Below are 18016 nucleotides of genomic sequence, written 5' to 3'. Positions count from 1 at the left end.
GTCATCTATGATATGTAGGTTATATACAGTACATTCTCTGTCCTGCTACTGGTAGGACTATAACATTATGTGAACTGATCTGAACAGGTTTAGACTGGTCATCTATGATATGTAGGCTATAGCCGAGGTATAGACCTTGATCTGCATATCACTAACAAACTGCTATTATATATTATAACCTAGTCTACTTTACATAATATAACATCTACATATCACTAACAACCCACTATTATACATTATAACCTAGTCTACTTTACATAATATAACATATCACTAACAACCCACTACTATACATTATAACCCAGTCTACTTTACATAATATAACATATCACTAACAACCCACTACTATACATTATAACCTAGTCTACTTTACATAATATAAAATCTCTTACTTGTTGCTAATAACCTTTCTGAATGGATCAATGATTTCCCCCTCAGATCAATCATGTCCATTTTATCCCTTCTGTCTGTATACTCTGTTTAGAAAACAGATTGAAAGTCAATAAATAGCCACTTTTAAAGAATAAAAATAAGTGTGAGACATGACCTTGTGTTGCTGTACTGTCTATAACTACCTTAACAAACAGTGACTTATTATTATTATTATTATTATTATTGTTGCTGTACTGTCTATAACTACCTTAACAAACAGTGACTTATTATTATTATTATTATTGTTGCTGTACTGTCTATAACTACCTTAACAAACAGTGACTTATTATTATTATTATTATTGTTGCTGTACTGTCTATAACTACCTTAACAAACAGTGACTTATTATTATTATTATTATTATTGTTGCTGTACTGTCTATAACTACCTTAACAAACAGTGACTTATTATTATTATTGTTGTTACTGTCCTGTCTATAACTACCTTAACAAACAGTGACTTATTATTATTATTGTTGTTACTGTACTGTCTATAACTACCTTAACAAACAGTGACTTATTATTATTATTATTATTATTATTGTTGTTGCTGTACTGTCTATAACTACCTTAACAAACAGTGACTTATTATTATTACAGACAGTTGCCATGGAGATGAAATGTCACAACTACATGTTCATGTGATGCATTAAATCACCTGATTGTTTCTATATGTCTGTTAGCAAATTTTTTATTTCTCCAAAGAGATCATGGATAAATGTGACCAATTGACATTCAGTAATTAGTTGTCACCATATTAACCACAACCAACATGTTGGATCTCTGTTTAGGGGTCAGTGCTCTAAAATGAGTCTCTCTGGGGAGAGAGAGGAGGGGGGCCCTGCCTCTAAAATGAGTCTCTCTGGGGAGAGAGAGGAGGGGGGCCCTGCCTCTAAAATGCATCTCTCTGGGGGACATGACACCAAAGCTAAGAGGTAAGATCACAATTTTATGAAGAATTTATTAAGTTTATTTCCAAAATAAATAGCTATCTTAAGATGAAAGCACTTACTGTAAATCACAAATCACTCTGGATAAGAGCATCTGCTAAATCAGGGGTTCTCAATCCGGGGTCTGTGGAGGTACTGCAGGGGTTCTCAATCTGGGGTCTGTGGAGGTACTGCAGGGGTTCCACGGCACCCTGACTGTACTCGTTGTAATGTACAACTCTTCACACCCGTTTAACAACTCTAAATATCTTTGGCATAGTAGGCATCAAGTCCCTTGCCAATAATGTTGCCTACAACATTGCATACAATGTTCATTTTCAGCGAACACATATTACGCCCTAGACGCCTTCAACTGCCCCATTTACAGCCATGTACAATTTAGGATTATTATTTAACAACATGATGTTGCGCTCCAAAGGGAGAACTTGAAATAATATGATGTAGATAATTAAATAATCAGAAGAAAAACGTCTTTGTTATACACTCTTAGAACAGAAGGTTCCTTCTAGAACCAAAAAGGCTTCTATCACTTCCTTTAAATAGGAAATCAATAAAACCAGCTACCTTTCGGTCACAGCTCCAACTCCAACCTGAGTTAATCTTCAGAAATAAGCATGAGTTAATCTGCCAAAATGAAGACAAAATGCTATGCAGACATACATGGTATCACTTGTTATACATAATTTTTATACATAAATCATTGCCAAAAGCACAAGACATACTGTTGCATGTTGGTCAATATTATTTATGGATTGATCATATAGAAATATAAAAATATTATTTTAACTACTACAAAGCAATTACATGTGGAACAGGAAGGTGGGACTAGAGACTTCATGCACAGTTACCCACCCACTTATACCCATAAGTATAAAATGTGTTTATTCTCAGCACTTATACGACCAATGTTCTACTCTGAGACACTTTGTGGGTATGGACCCAGATCTCAACATATTGTTATAAAAAGACATAGAATGTTTGTTTTACATAATAATAATAAAAGAATATTACTAATGTAACCCACTGTAAAGACTGGGTTTAGTTGATTGTGTTGCACTGATCATGTCCGTGTTCTGGAACTGTCCGCGTCCCCGTACAGAACTGTCCGCGTCCCCGTACAGAACTGTCCGCGTCCCCGTACAGAGCTGTCCGCGTCCCCGTACAGAACTGTCCGCGTTCCCGTACAGAGCTGTCCGCGTCCCCGTACAGAGCTGTCCGCGTTCCCGTACAGAGCTGTCCGCGTTCCCGTACAGAATTGTCCGCGTCCACGTTCGGTGTGGCGCCAAGCTGGTTACGCGCAGAGTGGACTGAGGTGATCTTGGGGAATAACGACGGAGTTTGTTACAGTGTTGAGACACCGAAGTTTACTGTCCAATTTGCTTTTTTCTTTACAGTCAGGGACAGTGTGAGTGTAGCCAGATCCTTTTCACTCTCTATCCTTGTTTCAATTTGTGTTTCACCGGATTCATCATCGAGACGAGGGACAGACGAACGACCTGCTAACTAACCAAGCTATTCGGTACAGCTCGGTAAACTAGCTAGCTACTCTACCAGCAGCATCCTAGTTATCCTAGCTAGTCGGTACAGCTCGGTAAGCTAGCTAACTACTCTACCAGCAGCATCCTGGTTACCATAGCTACCACTACATCATCACCGGCTGTCTGCATTTCTTGTGGACCGATGGAGCTCCCCGGTTGTTTCTTCCACCTGTTAAATCCCGGTGAGGCTTCTCCCTCTCTCGTTGACGGATGCTGGCTACCTCTGTCCGGTTCTCCTCTCTTCACTAGATGGACGGTAACTTTAGTGTTTAAACCTAAATAAATAGTAACAATAGCAGGTATTGAACCCCGGGTAAATAATCACTAGTCAGAACCTCAACCTCAGTATACATTCATTATAACAAATCAATTTAATATCAGATATTGTGAGTAAACAACATCGAGAGTGCGTCTTCCAGCCCTCCAATAAATTACATAATTCAACCCTCCCGGTTAGTAAATGTACCTCAACATCCCCCGGAGAACTATGGAATCACTAAACGTTCTATATATTTTTGGGTTCAGTGAACCTTTAGAGTTCTGATAACCAAAAGGTTCATGTTTTGAGGATGGGAACCCAGCAGCCCTCCAGTGGTCCGAACAAGTCCACCCATTTTTTTCAGCACCCGGCCCGGGATTCGAACCAGCCACCTTTCAGCCATAGGTCATACTCCCTCCACAGCTCCAACCCCTTAGCCGCTGGGTGAAAACCTGAGTTAATCTTCAGAAATAAGCATTAATTAATCTGCTAAAATGAAGACAAAATGCTATGCAGACAAACATGGTATCACTTGTTATACATCATTATTATACATAAATCATTGCCAAAAGCACAAGACATACTGTTGCATGTAGGTCTATAATATTTATGGATTTGATTATATAGAAATATAAAACATTAATTTTAACTATTACAAAGCAATTACATGTGGCTCAGGAACCACTGACTCCCTGCATTATTCTATAGTATTATCAAGACACCTGCTGTTAACTCTTAACTACTTAGGACACCTGCTGTTAACTCTTAACTACTTAGGACACCTGCTGTTAACTCTTAACTACTTAGGACACGTGCTGTTAACTCTTAACTACTTAGGACACCTGCTGTTAACTCTTAACTACTTAGGACAGCTGCTGTTAACTCTTAACTACTTAGGACACCTGCTGTTAACTCTTAACTACTTAGGACAGCTCACGAGGTGTCCTAAATATCTGCCGACTAGGTGGGACTAGAGACTTCATGCATAGCTTTAATTTATACCCATAAGTGTAAACTGTCTTTATTCTCAGCACTTATACGACCAATGTTCTACTCTGAGACACTTACATAATAATAAAAAATGAGTATTACTAATGTAACCCACTGTAAAGACTGGGTTTAGTTGATTGTGTTGCACTGCTCATGTCCGCGTTCTGGAACTGTCCGCGTTCCCGTTCGGTGTGGTGCCAAGCATATTGTCCGGTTACGCGCAGAGTGGCCTGAGGTGATCTTGGGGAATAATGACGGAGTTTGTTACAGTGTTGAGACACCGAAGTTTACTGTTCAATTTGCATTTTTCTTTACGGTCAGGGACAGTATGAGTGTAGCCAGATCCTTTTCACTCTCTATCCTTGTTTCATTTTGTGGTTCACCGGATTCATCATCGAGACGAGGGAAAGATGAACGACCTGCTAGCTAGTCGGTACAGCTCGGTAAGCTAGCTAGCTACTCTACCAGCAGCATCCTAGTTATCCTAGCTAGTCGGTACAGCTCGGTAATCTAGCTAGCTACTCTACCAGCAGCATCCTAGTTATCCTAGCTAGTCGGTACAGCTCGGTAAGCTAGCTAGCTACTCTACCAGCAGCATCCTAGTTACCATAGCTACCACTACATCATCACCGGCTGTCTGCATTTCTTGTGGACCGATGGAGCTCCCCGGTTGTTTCTTCCACCTGTTAAATCCCGGTGAGGCTTCTCCCTCTCTCGTTGACGGATGCTGGCTACCTCTGTCCGGTTCTCCTCTCTTCACCAGATGGACGGTAACTTTAGTGTTTATTGAACACCGGGTAAATAATCACTAGTCAGAACCTCAACCTCAGTATACATTCATTATAAAAATCATCTTAATATCTGATATTGTGAGTAAACAACCTCGAGAGTGCGTCTTCCAGCCCTCCAATAAATTACATCATTCAACCCTCCCGGTTAGTAAATGTACCTCAACATCCCCCGGAGAAGGCAGAGTAACGACACCAGCCTTTTAGCGGGGCTGACAGACTGACTACAACGCTCGCGACGCTAAATTAATTTCGTCATTAAAAATGACACACTGCTCGCGCCATTAACTAACGTCTGGAAGTCAGTTCTATTTGTGAAACTCTTCTTATGTTTCCCCATCTGAGCTCAGAGTAGATGAGAGATGTAATGTTTGTCTCTGTTGTGTTGAAGTCCAATCAAGCAGGAGAGACCAGCCTCCCCTGTTCCCAGCTGTGTGTCCATGAAGAGTGACCAGTCTATGAAAAAACCTATATCCTTTAGAGAGGGAGACTTTTCTACTGAACAAAGGTAAGAAGAACTCATGGGTCCTGGTCAGTGAGTTAAACAACACAGTCTCTAGTCATTTCTCCTCCCATTTTCCCATTTATTGTTGTTGTTTTCATAATCCATAGGCTAATCCTTTTGTCCATTTTCATAGTCCTAAAACAATATTAAACAAACACAACATTCCCTCCCTGTGTGTGTGTGTGTGTGTGTGTGTGTGTGTGTGTGTGTGTGTGCGTGTGTGTGTGTGTGTGTGTGTCTGTGTGTCTGTGTGTCTGTCTGTGTGTCTGTGTACTCCCTGGATGAGGAGATGTAATCTCATGTTTTGTCCACAGAAACCAACAGGAGAGATCAGAGTCAGAGATTCTCAGTGGTCAGTCTTCCCAGAGTCATCAAACAGACCTGGCCTCCATATTCAGTGTATGTGGTCCTGTTATGTACATTTGTTTTTGTTTACCTCGAGTAAAGTTGATCTGTCAATCATTCATTAATGTGTTAATGAGAAAGCATTTATTCTCTTGCTTAACTTATTTACTTTATTTATTTCAGACGCTTGAAGAGAATATTATGACATTTGTGAAGAACGAGCTGAAGATGTTCAAGAGGATTCTTAGTCCAGAACTCCCAGAAGGCTTTGAGAGTCAGAAGCAGGGTAAGAAAGTGGTGGATCCTGAAGATGAGAAGCAGGAGAGCAGTGCCAGAGAGGGGGCTCTGAAGATCACACTGCACATCCTGAGGAAAATGAACCAGAAGGAGCTTGCTGACACACTGGAGAAATGTAAGATCTGTCTGCGTCATGTTGAATGCTGTTTTATAACATTGTGTTGATTCATTTAGAGAGAGAGACAACATTAATAATACCATCAATGAGGCCTCCCGGGTGGCGCAGTGGTTAAGGGTGCTGTACTGCAGTGCCATCAGAGACTCTGGGTTCGCGCCCAGGCTCTGTCGTAACCGGCCGCGACCGGGAGGTCGTTGTCTCATCGCGCACCAGTGACTCCTGTGGCGGGCCGGGCACAGTGCGCGCTAACCAAGGTTGCCAGGTGCACGGTGTTTCCTCTGGCACATTGGTGCGGCTGGCTTCCGGGTTGGATGTGCGCTGTGTTAAGAAGCAGTGCGGCTAGGTTGGGTTCTGTATCGGAGGATGCATGACTTTCAACCTTCGTCTCTCCGTACGGGAGTTGTAGCGATGAGACAACATTAATAATACCATCAATAATACCAATAATAATATAATCAGTCACACCAGTCTGTAATGCATTATGAAAACATTTACACATTTAGACAGTCAGTTAAGAGAATAAATTATTATAATGTAAAACTTTATAACAGTCCTACAATACTGAAGGCATTAAAACAGACGTAATATTAATATCCTCTGTGTTATTTCTTCATTCAGATGAGCTTGCTGTGATTTGCCAACGTGAACTCAAATCTAATCTAAAGAAGAAGTTTCAATGTGTATTTGAGGGGATCGCTAAACAAGGAAACCCAACACTTCTCAATAAGATCTACACAGAGCTCTACATCACAGAGGGTGGAACAGGAGAGGTCAATAATGAACATGAGCTGAGACAGATTGAGACAACAACCAGGAAACAAGCAACACCAGAGACTGCAATCAAATGTAATGACATCTTCAAACCCTTAACTGGACAAGACAAACCTATCAGAACTGTGCTGACAAAGGGAGTCGCTGGCATTGGAAAAACAGTCTCTGTGCAGAAGTTCATTCTGGACTGGGCTGAAGGAAAAGCAAATCAGGATGTCCAATTTGTATTTTCATTCCCTTTTCGGGAGCTGAATTTGATGAAAGAGGACAAACACACTTTCATTGAACTTCTCAATCACTTCTCAATGGAAACCAAACAATCAGGAATCTCCATCTACAACAAGTACAAAGTTCTGTTCATCTTTGATGGTCTGGATGAGTGCCGACTGCCCCTAGACTTCCAGAAGAACAAGATCTGTTGGGACGTCACAGAGTCAACCTCAGTGGATGTTCTGCTGACAAATCTCATCAAGGGAAATCTGCTTCCCTCTGCTCTCCTCTGGATAACTACCCGACCTGCAGCAGCCAATAAGATCCCTTCTGGGTGTGTTGACCAGGTAACAGAGGTACGAGGGTTCAATGACCCACAGAAGGAAGAGTACTTCAGGAAGAGATTCAGTGATGAGGACCTGGCCAGCAGAATCATCTCACACATAAAGACATCAAGGAGCCTCCACATCATGTGCCACATTCCAGTCTTCTGTTGGATTTCTGCAACAGTCCTTGAACACATGTTGAAACATAAGAGAGAAGAGATGCCCAAGACTCTGACTGAGATGTACACACACCTTGTGGTGTTTCATACCAAACAGAAGAATGAAAAGTATCTTGGGAAAGAAGAGACAGGTCCACACTGGAATAAAGAGAGCATTCTGTCACTGGGAAAACTGGCTTTTCAACAGCTTGTGAATGGCAATCTGATTTTCTATGAAGAAGACCTGAAAGAGGCTGGCATTGATGTCAACGAAGCCTCAGTGTACTCAGGATTGTGCACACAGCTCTTTAAAGAGGAATGTGGGCTGTACCAGGACAAGGTGTACTGCTTTGTTCATCTGAGCATTCAGGAGTTTCTGGCTGCTGTATATGTGTTCCTCTCATTCATCAACAACAATGAGAATCTAATGGACAAACTGCAAACAAAAGACAAGTCTGTAGTTACTGTCTACAAGAGTGCTGTGGATAAAGCCTTACAAAGTGAGACGGGAAACCTGGACCTTTTCCTCCGCTTCCTTCTGGGCCTCTCACTGGAGTCCAATCAGAAGCACTTACAAGGTCTACTGACAAAGACAAGAAGCAGCTCACAGAGCCATGAAGAAATAGTCAAGTACATCAAGGAGAAGATCAGGGAGAATCCCTCTCCAGAGAGGAGCATCAATCTGTTCCACTGTCTGAATGAACTGAATGACCATTCTCTAGTGGAGGAGATCCAAAGCTACCTGAGATCAGGAAGTCTCTCAAAACCCAACCTGTCACCTGCACAGTGGTCAGCTCTGGTCTTTGTGTTGCTGACTTCAGAAAAGGATCTGGATGTGTTTGACCTGAAGAAATACTCCAGATCAGAGGAAGGTCTTCTGAGGCTGCTGCCAGTGGTCAATGCCTCCAGAGCTGCTCTGTGAGTAAATAAAATGACATTTAAGAACTAATCATCAGGAAGAAATATTCAGTTTAGAGAAAAATATGTATTATAATATGTGTATAATATTACATTGAAAAACATATTGAAGAAATTAATTGATATTCACATTAGTATAACAATATGTATAACAATATGACCATACAATTCTAGGAAACGGAAGATGAATCTATATGTTGTTTGGGAGAATAAACCAAATGCATCTGCCATTGTCCTTCTACACTACTGGTGTTAAATTATCAGTGTGTTTGTGAAGTCATGATGATCTCTTTGTCAGGCTGTCAGGCTGTGGAGTCACAGAGGAAGGCTGTGCTTCTCTGGTCTCAGCTCTGAGGTCAAACCCCTCACACCTGAGAGAGCTGGATCTGAGTAACAATGACCTGAAGGATTCAGGAGTCAGACTGCTCTCTGCTGGACTGGGGAATCCCCACTGTAAACTGGAGACTCTGAGGTCAGTATTCCTGTAGTTGGTCAACAAGTGATAACTGTTCACCAGATCCACATGTGTTTACCAGACACACATAGTCCACACCATATGTGTTTGGACAGTGAAGCTTACAGTTTTAAATGTGGTGCTTTGCTCCAGCATTTAGGATTTGAGATACAATGTTTCATATTAGGAGACAGTAAAGAAAGTCACCTTTTATTTTTAGGTTGATGGTGAGAGGTTAGTATGTTTTGTTGTAGCCTCTGTTATTGGTAATGGTGAGAGGTTAGTATGTTTTGTTGTAGCCTCTGTTATTGGTAATGGTGAGAGGTTAGTATGTTTTGTTGTAGCCTCTGTTATTGGTAATGGTGAGAGGTTAGCATGGTTTGTTGTAGCCTCTGTTATTGGTAATGGTGAGAGGTTAGTATGTTTTGTTGTAGCCTCTGTTATTGGTAATGGTGAGAGGTTAGCATGTTTTGTTGTAGCCTCTGTTATTGGTAATGGTGAGAGGTTAGCATGTTTTGTTGTATCCTCTGTTAGTGGTAATGGTGAGAGGTTAGTATGTTTTGTTGTAGCCTCTGTTATTGGTAATGGTGAGAGGTTAGCATGTTTTGTTGTAGCCTCTGTTATTGGTAATGGTGAGAGGTTAGTATGTTTTGTTGTAGTCTCTGTTATTGGTAATGGTGAGAGGTTAGCATGTTTTGTTGTAGCCTCTGTTATTGGTAATGGTGAGAGGTTAGCATGTTTTGTTGTAGCCTCTGTTATTGGTAATGGTGAGAGGTTAGCATGTTTTGTTGTAGCCTCTGTTATTGGTAATGGTGAGAGGTTAGCATGTTTTGTTGTAGTCTCTGTTATTGGTAATGTTGAGAGGTTAACATGTTTTGTTGTAGCCTCTGTTATTGGTAATGGTGAGAGGTTAGCATGTTTTGTTGTAGCCTCTGTTATTGGTAATGGTGAGAGGTTAGCATGTTTTGTTGTAGCCTCTGTTATTGGTAATGGTGAGAGGTTAGCATGTTTTGTTGTAGTCTCTGTTATTGGTAATGGTGAGAGGTTAGCATGTTTTGTTGTATCCTCTGTTAGTGGTAATGGTGAGAGGTTAGTATGTTTTGTTGTAGTCTCTGTTATTGGTAATGGTGAGAGGTTAGCATGTTTTGTTGTAGCCTCTGTAACTTTCTCACTCATTATTATTCATGATTCATTCATGATCTTTCTCAGTCAAGGCGTCTCATTGTGTTCGAGGAATATGGGACAAGATATACTTTGAACTAATTTAATACACTTTAAGTGTCAGAATACTTATGACTTCTTCAAATGGGGGGACTAGATACATAAAATGCTTTTAATTTTTCTAAACGTTGAAACAGATATGTATGAAAATATCCTCAAATAAAAGGTGACATTATAAACTGTATGGTGGGGACTGTATACTCAATACAATCTAAATCTGATACCTCACTGTCTAAATAGATATGGTGTGGACTGTATACTCAATACAATCTGATACCTCACTGTCTAAATAGATATGGTGTGGACTGTATACTCAATACAATCTAAATCTGATACCTCACTGTCTAAATAGATATGGTGTGGACTGTATACTCAATACAATCTAAATCTGATACCTCACTGTCTAAATAGATATGGTGTGGACTGTATACTCAATACAATCTAAATCTGATACCTCACTGTCTGTCTTCTGACTGATTCTGCTTTTTAAACTGGTCTGGTCAGTCTACTATAATATTTGTACTATACATGTTTCTATCTGCAGGCAATACTTTGATCATTTGTTATTTCTAATAATGAAACATTAATTTATAAATAGATATGGCAGGTTTCAGGACACTGATATATCTGAATATGTTGAAAAAATATACTGCCACTATTTTCAACACCAAAGAATAGCAGTGTGATTTTAATATGATTTGACTCTTTGCAGCCTGTCAGGATGTCTAGTCACAGAGGAAGGCTGTGCTTCTCTGGTCTCGGCTCTGAGGTCAAACCCCTCACACCTGAGAGAGCTGGATCTGAGTAACAATGACCTGAAGGATTTAGGAGTGAAGCTGCTGTCTGCTGGACTGGGGAATCCCCACTGTAAACTGGAGATTCTGAGGTCAGTATTCCTGTAGAAGAATAAAAGGTGATACCCTCAAATATTTAAGGCACAAGAAGAGGCCCAGATGGCACGGGAGGCAGATGGTTAGAGTCTTTGATATTTATTAATATACTAAAAGGGGGAGGCAAGAGAAAGGTCGTGGACAGGCCAAAGGTCATAACCAGATCAGAGTCCAGGTGGCACAGAGTGGCAGACAGACTAGAGGTCAGGACAGACAGACTGGACAGGACAGGCAGACTGGTCAGGCAGACTAGAGGTCAGGACAGGCAGACTGGACAGGACAGGCAGACTGGTCAGGCAGGCTAGAGGTCAGGACAGGCAGACTGGACAGGACATGCTAGAGGTCAGGACAGGCAGAAGAGGTCAGGACAGGCAGAATGGTCAGGCAGGCTAGAGGTCAGGACAGGCAGACTGGTCAGACAGACTAGAGGTCAGGACAGGCAGACTGGTCAGGCAGGCTAGAGGCCAGGACAGGCAGAATGGTCAGGCAGGCTAGAGGTCAGGACAGGCAGAATGGTCAGGCAGACTAGAGGTCAGGACAGGCAGAATGGTCAGGCAGGCTAGAGGTCAGGACAGGCAGACTGGTCAGGCAGGCTAGAGGCCAGGACAGGCAGAATGGTCAGGCAGGCTAGAGGTCAGGACAGGCAGAATGGTCAGGCAGGCTAGAGGTCAGGACAGGCAGAAGAGGTCAGGACAGGCAGAATGGTCAGGCAGAAGAGGTCAGGACAGGCAGAATGGTCAGGCAGAAGAGAGGTCAGGACAGGCAGAATGGTCAGGCAGGCTAGAGGTCAGGACAGGCAGAATGGTAAGGCAGACTAGAGGTCAGGACAGGCAGAATGGTCAGGCAGACGAGAGGTCAGGACAGGCAGAATGGTCAGGCAGGCTAGAGGCCAGGACAGGCAGAATGGTCAGGCAGGCTAGAGGTCAGGACAGGCAGAAGAGGTCAGGACAGGCAGAATGGTCAGGCAGGCTAGAGGTCAGGACAGGCAGAATGGTCAGGCAGGCTAGAGGCCAGGACAGGCAGAATGGTCAGGCAGGCTAGAGGTCAGGACAGGCAGAAGAGGTCAGGACAGGCAGAATGGTCAGGCAGACTAGAGGTCAGGACAGGCAGAATGGTCAGGCAGGCTAGAGGTCAGGGCAGGCAGAATGGTCAGGCAGGTTAGAGGTCAGGACAGGCAGAATGGTCAGGCAGGTTAGAGGTCAGGACAGGCAGAATGGTCAGGCAGGTTAGAGGTCAGGACAGACAGAATGGTCAGGCAGGCTAGAGGTCAGGACAGGCAGAATGGTCAGGCAGACTAGAGGTCAGGACAGGCAGAATGGTCAGGCAGAATGGTCAGGCAGGCTAGAGGTCAGGACAGGCAGAATGGTCAGGCAGACTAGAGATCAAGACAGAAAGAATGGTCAGGCAGGCTAGAGGTCAGGACAGGCAGACTGGTCAGGCAGGCTAGAGGCCAGGACAGGCAGAATGGTCAGGCAGGCTAGAGGTCAGGACAGGCAGAATGGTCAGGCAGGCTAGAGGTCAGGACAGGCAGAAGAGGTCAGGACAGGCAGAATGGTCAGGCAGAAGAGGTCAGGACAGGCAGAATGGTCAGGCAGAAGAGAGGTCAGGACAGGCAGAATGGTCAGGCAGGCTAGAGGTCAGGACAGGCAGAATGGTAAGGCAGACTAGAGGTCAGGACAGGCAGAATGGTCAGGCAGACGAGAGGTCAGGACAGGCAGAATGGTCAGGCAGGCTAGAGGCCAGGACAGGCAGAATGGTCAGGCAGGCTAGAGGTCAGGACAGGCAGAAGAGGTCAGGACAGGCAGAATGGTCAGGCAGGCTAGAGGTCAGGACAGGCAGAATGGTCAGGCAGGCTAGAGGTCAGGGCAGGCAGAATGGTCAGGCAGGTTAGAGGTCAGGACAGGCAGAATGGTCAGGCAGGTTAGAGGTCAGGACAGGCAGAATGGTCAGGCAGGTTAGAGGTCAGGACAGGCAGAATGGTCAGGCAGGTTAGAGGTCAGGACAGACAGAATGGTCAGGCAGGCTAGAGGTCAGGACAGGCAGAATGGTCAGGCAGACTAGAGGTCAGGACAGGCAGAATGGTCAGGCAGAATGGTCAGGCAGGCTAGAGGTCAGGACAGGCAGAATGGTCAGGCAGACTAGAGATCAAGACAGAAAGAATGGTCAGGCAGGCTAGAGGTCAGGACAGGCAGAATGGTCAGGCAGACTAGAGGTCAGGACAGGCAGAATGGTCAAGCAGACTAGAGGTCAGGACAGGCAGAATGGTCAGGCAGACTAGAGGTCAGGACAGGCAGAATGGTCAGGCAGACTAGAGGTCAGGACAGGCAGAATGGTCAGGCAGGCTAGAGGGCAGGACAGGCAGAATGGTCAGGCAGACTAGAGGTCAGGACAGACAGAATGGTCAGGCAGGCTAGAGGTCAGGACAGGCAGACTAGAGGTCAGGCAGTTGGGTACAGAGTCCAGAAAACAGGCAAGGGACAAAAACCGGGAGGAACAAATAGAAGCAGGAGTAGAGAAAAACGCTGGTTGACTTGATAAACATACAAGACAAACTGGTACAGAGAAACAGGAAACACAGGGATATATACACCTGGGGAACACAGGGATATATACACCAGGGAAACACAGGGATATATACACCAGGGAAACACAGGGATATATACACCAGGGAAACACAGGGATATATACACCAGGCAAACACAGGGATATATACACCAGGGAAACACAGGGATATATACACCAGGGAAACACAGGGATATATACACCAGGGAAACACAGGGATATATACACCAGGCAAACACAGGGATATAAACACCAGGGATATATACACCAGGGATATATACACCAGGGAAACACAGGGATATATACACCAGGGATATATACACCAGGGATATATACACCAGGGAAACACAGGGATATATACACCAGGGATATATACACCAGGGAAACACAGGAATATATACACCAGGGAAACACAGGGATATATACACCAGGGAAACACAGGGATATATACACCAGGCAAACACAGGGATATAAACACCAGGGATATATACACCAGGGATATATACACCAGGGAAACACAGGGATATATACACCAGGGATATATACACCAGGGATATATATACACCAGGGAAACACAGGGATATATACACCAGGGATATATACACCAGGCAAACACAGGGATATAAACACAGGGATATATACACCAGGGATATATACACCAGGGAAACACAGGGATATATACACCGGGGATATATACACCAGGGAAACACAGGGATATATACACCAGGGATATAATAATAATTATTATTATTATGAATTAATTAATTAATTATGGTGTATATATCCCTGGACAGGTAAAACAGATCAGTGTTTGACATGAATATGGAGAAAAATATACCTCCACTATTTTCACCACCAAAGAATATCAGTGTGATTTTAATATGATTTGACTCTTTGCAGGCTGTCAGGCTGTCTAGTCACAGAGGAAGGCTGTGCTTCTCTGGTCTCAGCTCTGAGGTCAAACCCCTCACACCTGAGAGAGCTGGATCTGAGTAACAATCACCCAGGAGACTCAGGAGTCAGACTGCTCTCTGCTGGACTGGAGGATCCACACTGCAGACTGGAGAAACTCAAGTATGTAGAGGGTTTATGTCAATGTTCATATCAGACATGTTGGACTTATCAGGCTGGTTAAGACAAACATTCTGACCACCACTTGGACAAAGTTATATGCTGACTGTGTGTGTGTGTGTCCAGTGTCCCGTGTGTGTGCCCAGTGTCCTGTGTGTGTGTGTCCGTGCGTGTGTGTGTCCGTGTGTGTGTGTCCAGTGTCCTGTGTGTGTCCTGTGTGTGTCCAGTGTCCTGGGTGTGTGTGTGTGTGTGTGTGTGTGTGTGTGTGTGTGTGTGTGTGTGTGTGTGTGTGTGTGTGTGTGTGTGTGTGTGTGTGTGTGTCCAGTGTCCTGTGTGTGTCCAGTGTCCTGTGTGTGTGTGTGTGTGTCCAGTGTCCTGTGTGTGTCCTGTGTGTGTCCAGTGTCCTGGGGGTGTGTGTGTCCAGTGTCCTGTGTGTGTGCCCAGTGTCGTGTGTGTGTGTGTGTGTTTCCTGTGTGTGTGTGTGTGTGTGTGTGAGTGTCCTGTGTGTGTGTGTGTGTGTGTGTGTGTGTGTGTGTGTGTGTGTCCTGTGTGTGTCCAGTGTCCTGTGTGTGTGTGTGTCCAGTGTCCTATGTGTGTGTGAGTGTCCTGTGTGTGTGTGTGTCCTGTGTGTGTGTGTGTCCTGTGTCCTGTGTGCGTCCAGTGTCCTGTGTGTGTCCAGTGTGCTGTGTGTGTGTGTCCTGTGTGTGTGTGTGTGTCCAGTGTCCTGTGTATGTGTGTGTGTCCAGTGTCCTGTGTGTGTGTGTGTGTGTGTGTGTGTGTGTGTGTGTGTGTGTGTGTGTGTGTGTGTGTGTGTGTTCAGGTGTATCCCTCAATGACTGTCTGTTCTTCTGCTTACCGCTACAGTGTGGAACATGGTGGAGAGAACAGAATGAAACCTGGACTTAGAAAATGTGAGTGTTGACTGCTGTGAAGAATATGACTAAGAATAAGTCTTAATTCAAGTTAAGTCAAAGACCACCATCATTACTGACTTGGTCATATTAAATATCAGCTGTAGTTCTACAGAAGCAGAAATCAGGGACACCAACGTTTACAAAGAGTTGATTTGTGTGTGTGTGTGTGTGTGTGTGTGTGTGTGTGTGTGTGTGTGTGTGTGTGTGTGTGTGTGTGTGTGTGTGTGTGTGTGTGTGTGTGTGTGTGTGTAATTAATGTGAATAAGTGTGTTTAATATTACCATACAGTATAACATATGATCATACAACAAGTCTCAAGTTACCTTAACTTCTCCTTTTGATACCTAGAAACATCTACATTAAATGAATTAGTGAAAAGTGAGTTAACATTCTAATGTGAATGATGATGATTTCTAATATTGTGTCTGGTTTCATCCATCAGATGTCTGTGATCTCACACTGGACCCAAACACAGTAAACAGACTCCTCTCTCTGTCTGAGGAGAACAGAAAGGTGACATGTAGGAGAGAGAAGCAGCCGTATCCTGATCACCCAGAGAGATTTGAGGACTGTAGACAGGTGCTGTGTAGAGAGGGTCTGACTGGGCGCTGTTACTGGGAGGTAGAGTGGAGTGGGAGAAGGGCTGGTATAGGAGTGACATATAAAGGAATCAGCAGGGGAGGAGGGGGTGAGGACTGTTGTCTTGGAGACAATGACAAGTCCTGGAGTCTGTACTGCTATGACAACAGTTACAGAGCCTGGCACAATAGTAATCCCACTACCATAGACGTCCCCTCCTCCAGCTCCCACAGAGTAGGAGTGTATCTGGACTGGCCAGCCGGCACTCTGTCCTTCTATAGAGCCTCCTCTGACACACTGACCCACCTGATCACATTCACCTCCACATTCACTGAGCCCCTCTATCCAGGGTTTTGGGTTGATTACAACTCCTCAGTGTTTAGGCTTTGGTGGGAAGGCGACTCAGTGTCCCTCTGTCAGTGATACACACACACACAAACACTGGACACACACACACACTGGACACAGACACACACACACACACACTTACACACACACACTGGACACACACACACACACTGGACTCACAAACACACACACTGGACAAACACACTGGAAAAACACACACACACTGGACACACACACACACACACACACACACACACACACACACACTGGACAAACACACTGAACACACACACACACACACATACACACACACACACACACACTGGACAAACACACACACACACACTGGACACACACACCTGCTTGACACAAACACTGAACACACACACACGCACAGACTCTGGACACACACACACACACACACACTGGACACACACACCTGCTGGGCACACACACTGGATACACACACACTGGACACACACACTGGACTCACACACACACTGGACACACACACACACACACACAGGACACATACTCATACAGGACACACACACACACACACTGGACAAACACACACTCACTGGACAAACACACAAACACACACACACACACACAGGACACACACACGCACACACACACACACACACACACGCGTCTTCCTATAATTGTGAGGACCTCTGACTGTTAAAATACCAATGAAAAATAAAAAAAATACCGCTGAACACACACACACGCTAGACACACACACACACGCTAGACACACACACACACGCTAGACACACACACACACACTGGACTCACAAACACACACACACACACACACTGGACAAAAAACACACAAACACACTGGACAAACACACACACACACACACATTGGACACAGACACAGACACACACACACACTGAACACACACACACACACGCTAGACACACACACACACACTGGACTCACAAACACACACACACACACACTGGACAAAAACACACAAACACACTAGACACACACACTAGACACACACACACTCTGGACACACACACTGGACAAACACACACACACTGGACACAGACACACACTCTGGACACACACACTGGACAAACACACACACACACACACATTGGACACAGACACACACACACACTGAACACACACACACACGCTAGACACACACACACACACTGGACTCACAAACACACTGGACAAAAACACACAAACACACTGGACAAACAAAAATACACACACACTCTGGACACACACACTGGACAAAAACACACACACACTGTACAAACAAACACACACACGCAAACACTGGACACACACACCTGCTGGACACACACACACTGGATACACACACACACACACACACTGGACAAAC

The 18016-nt window shown here is 44.2% G+C and overlaps 2 protein-coding genes across 5 annotated transcripts; both read left to right on the top strand.

Moving 5' to 3' along the window:
* Positions 1–1196: 1196 nt before the first annotated feature.
* Positions 1197–8623, top strand: LOC109877647 (NLR family CARD domain-containing protein 3-like). Of its 4 annotated transcripts, XM_031821300.1 has the most exons (6): positions 1197–1238; positions 1284–1366; positions 5348–5464; positions 5776–5860; positions 5990–6218; positions 6840–8623. In XM_031821300.1, exons 2-6 carry the CDS (start codon positions 1284–1286, stop codon positions 8606–8608), a joined length of 2283 nt encoding a protein of 760 aa, XP_031677160.1. In that variant the 5' UTR covers positions 1197–1238; the 3' UTR covers positions 8609–8623. The 4 variants fall into 4 exon arrangements, with proteins under 4 accessions (XP_031677160.1, XP_031677159.1, XP_031677161.1 ...); XM_031821299.1 differs by lacking the exon at positions 1197–1238 and having other exon boundaries at positions 1245–1366; XM_031821301.1 differs by lacking the exons at positions 1197–1238; positions 1284–1366 and adding an exon at positions 4697–4864.
* A 301-nt stretch (positions 8624–8924) lies between these two features.
* LOC116372499 (stonustoxin subunit beta-like) lies at positions 8925–16815 on the top strand (the record flags this gene model as incomplete). The annotated part of the gene is made up of 4 exons (XM_031821305.1): positions 8925–9076; positions 14632–14805; positions 15667–15713; positions 16159–16815. Coding segments are annotated over 4 exons (933 nt in total), but the record flags the coding sequence as incomplete, so codon positions are not given.
* Between the last annotated feature and the right edge of the window lie 1201 nt (positions 16816–18016).

This window comes from Oncorhynchus kisutch, unplaced genomic scaffold (assembly GCF_002021735.2).
Source record: "Oncorhynchus kisutch isolate 150728-3 unplaced genomic scaffold, Okis_V2 scaffold3958, whole genome shotgun sequence".
NCBI classification, from domain to species: Eukaryota; Metazoa; Chordata; class Actinopteri; order Salmoniformes; family Salmonidae; genus Oncorhynchus; species Oncorhynchus kisutch.
Note: the sequence above shows the minus strand (reverse complement) of the source record. Positions and strands in the feature narration are given on the sequence as shown.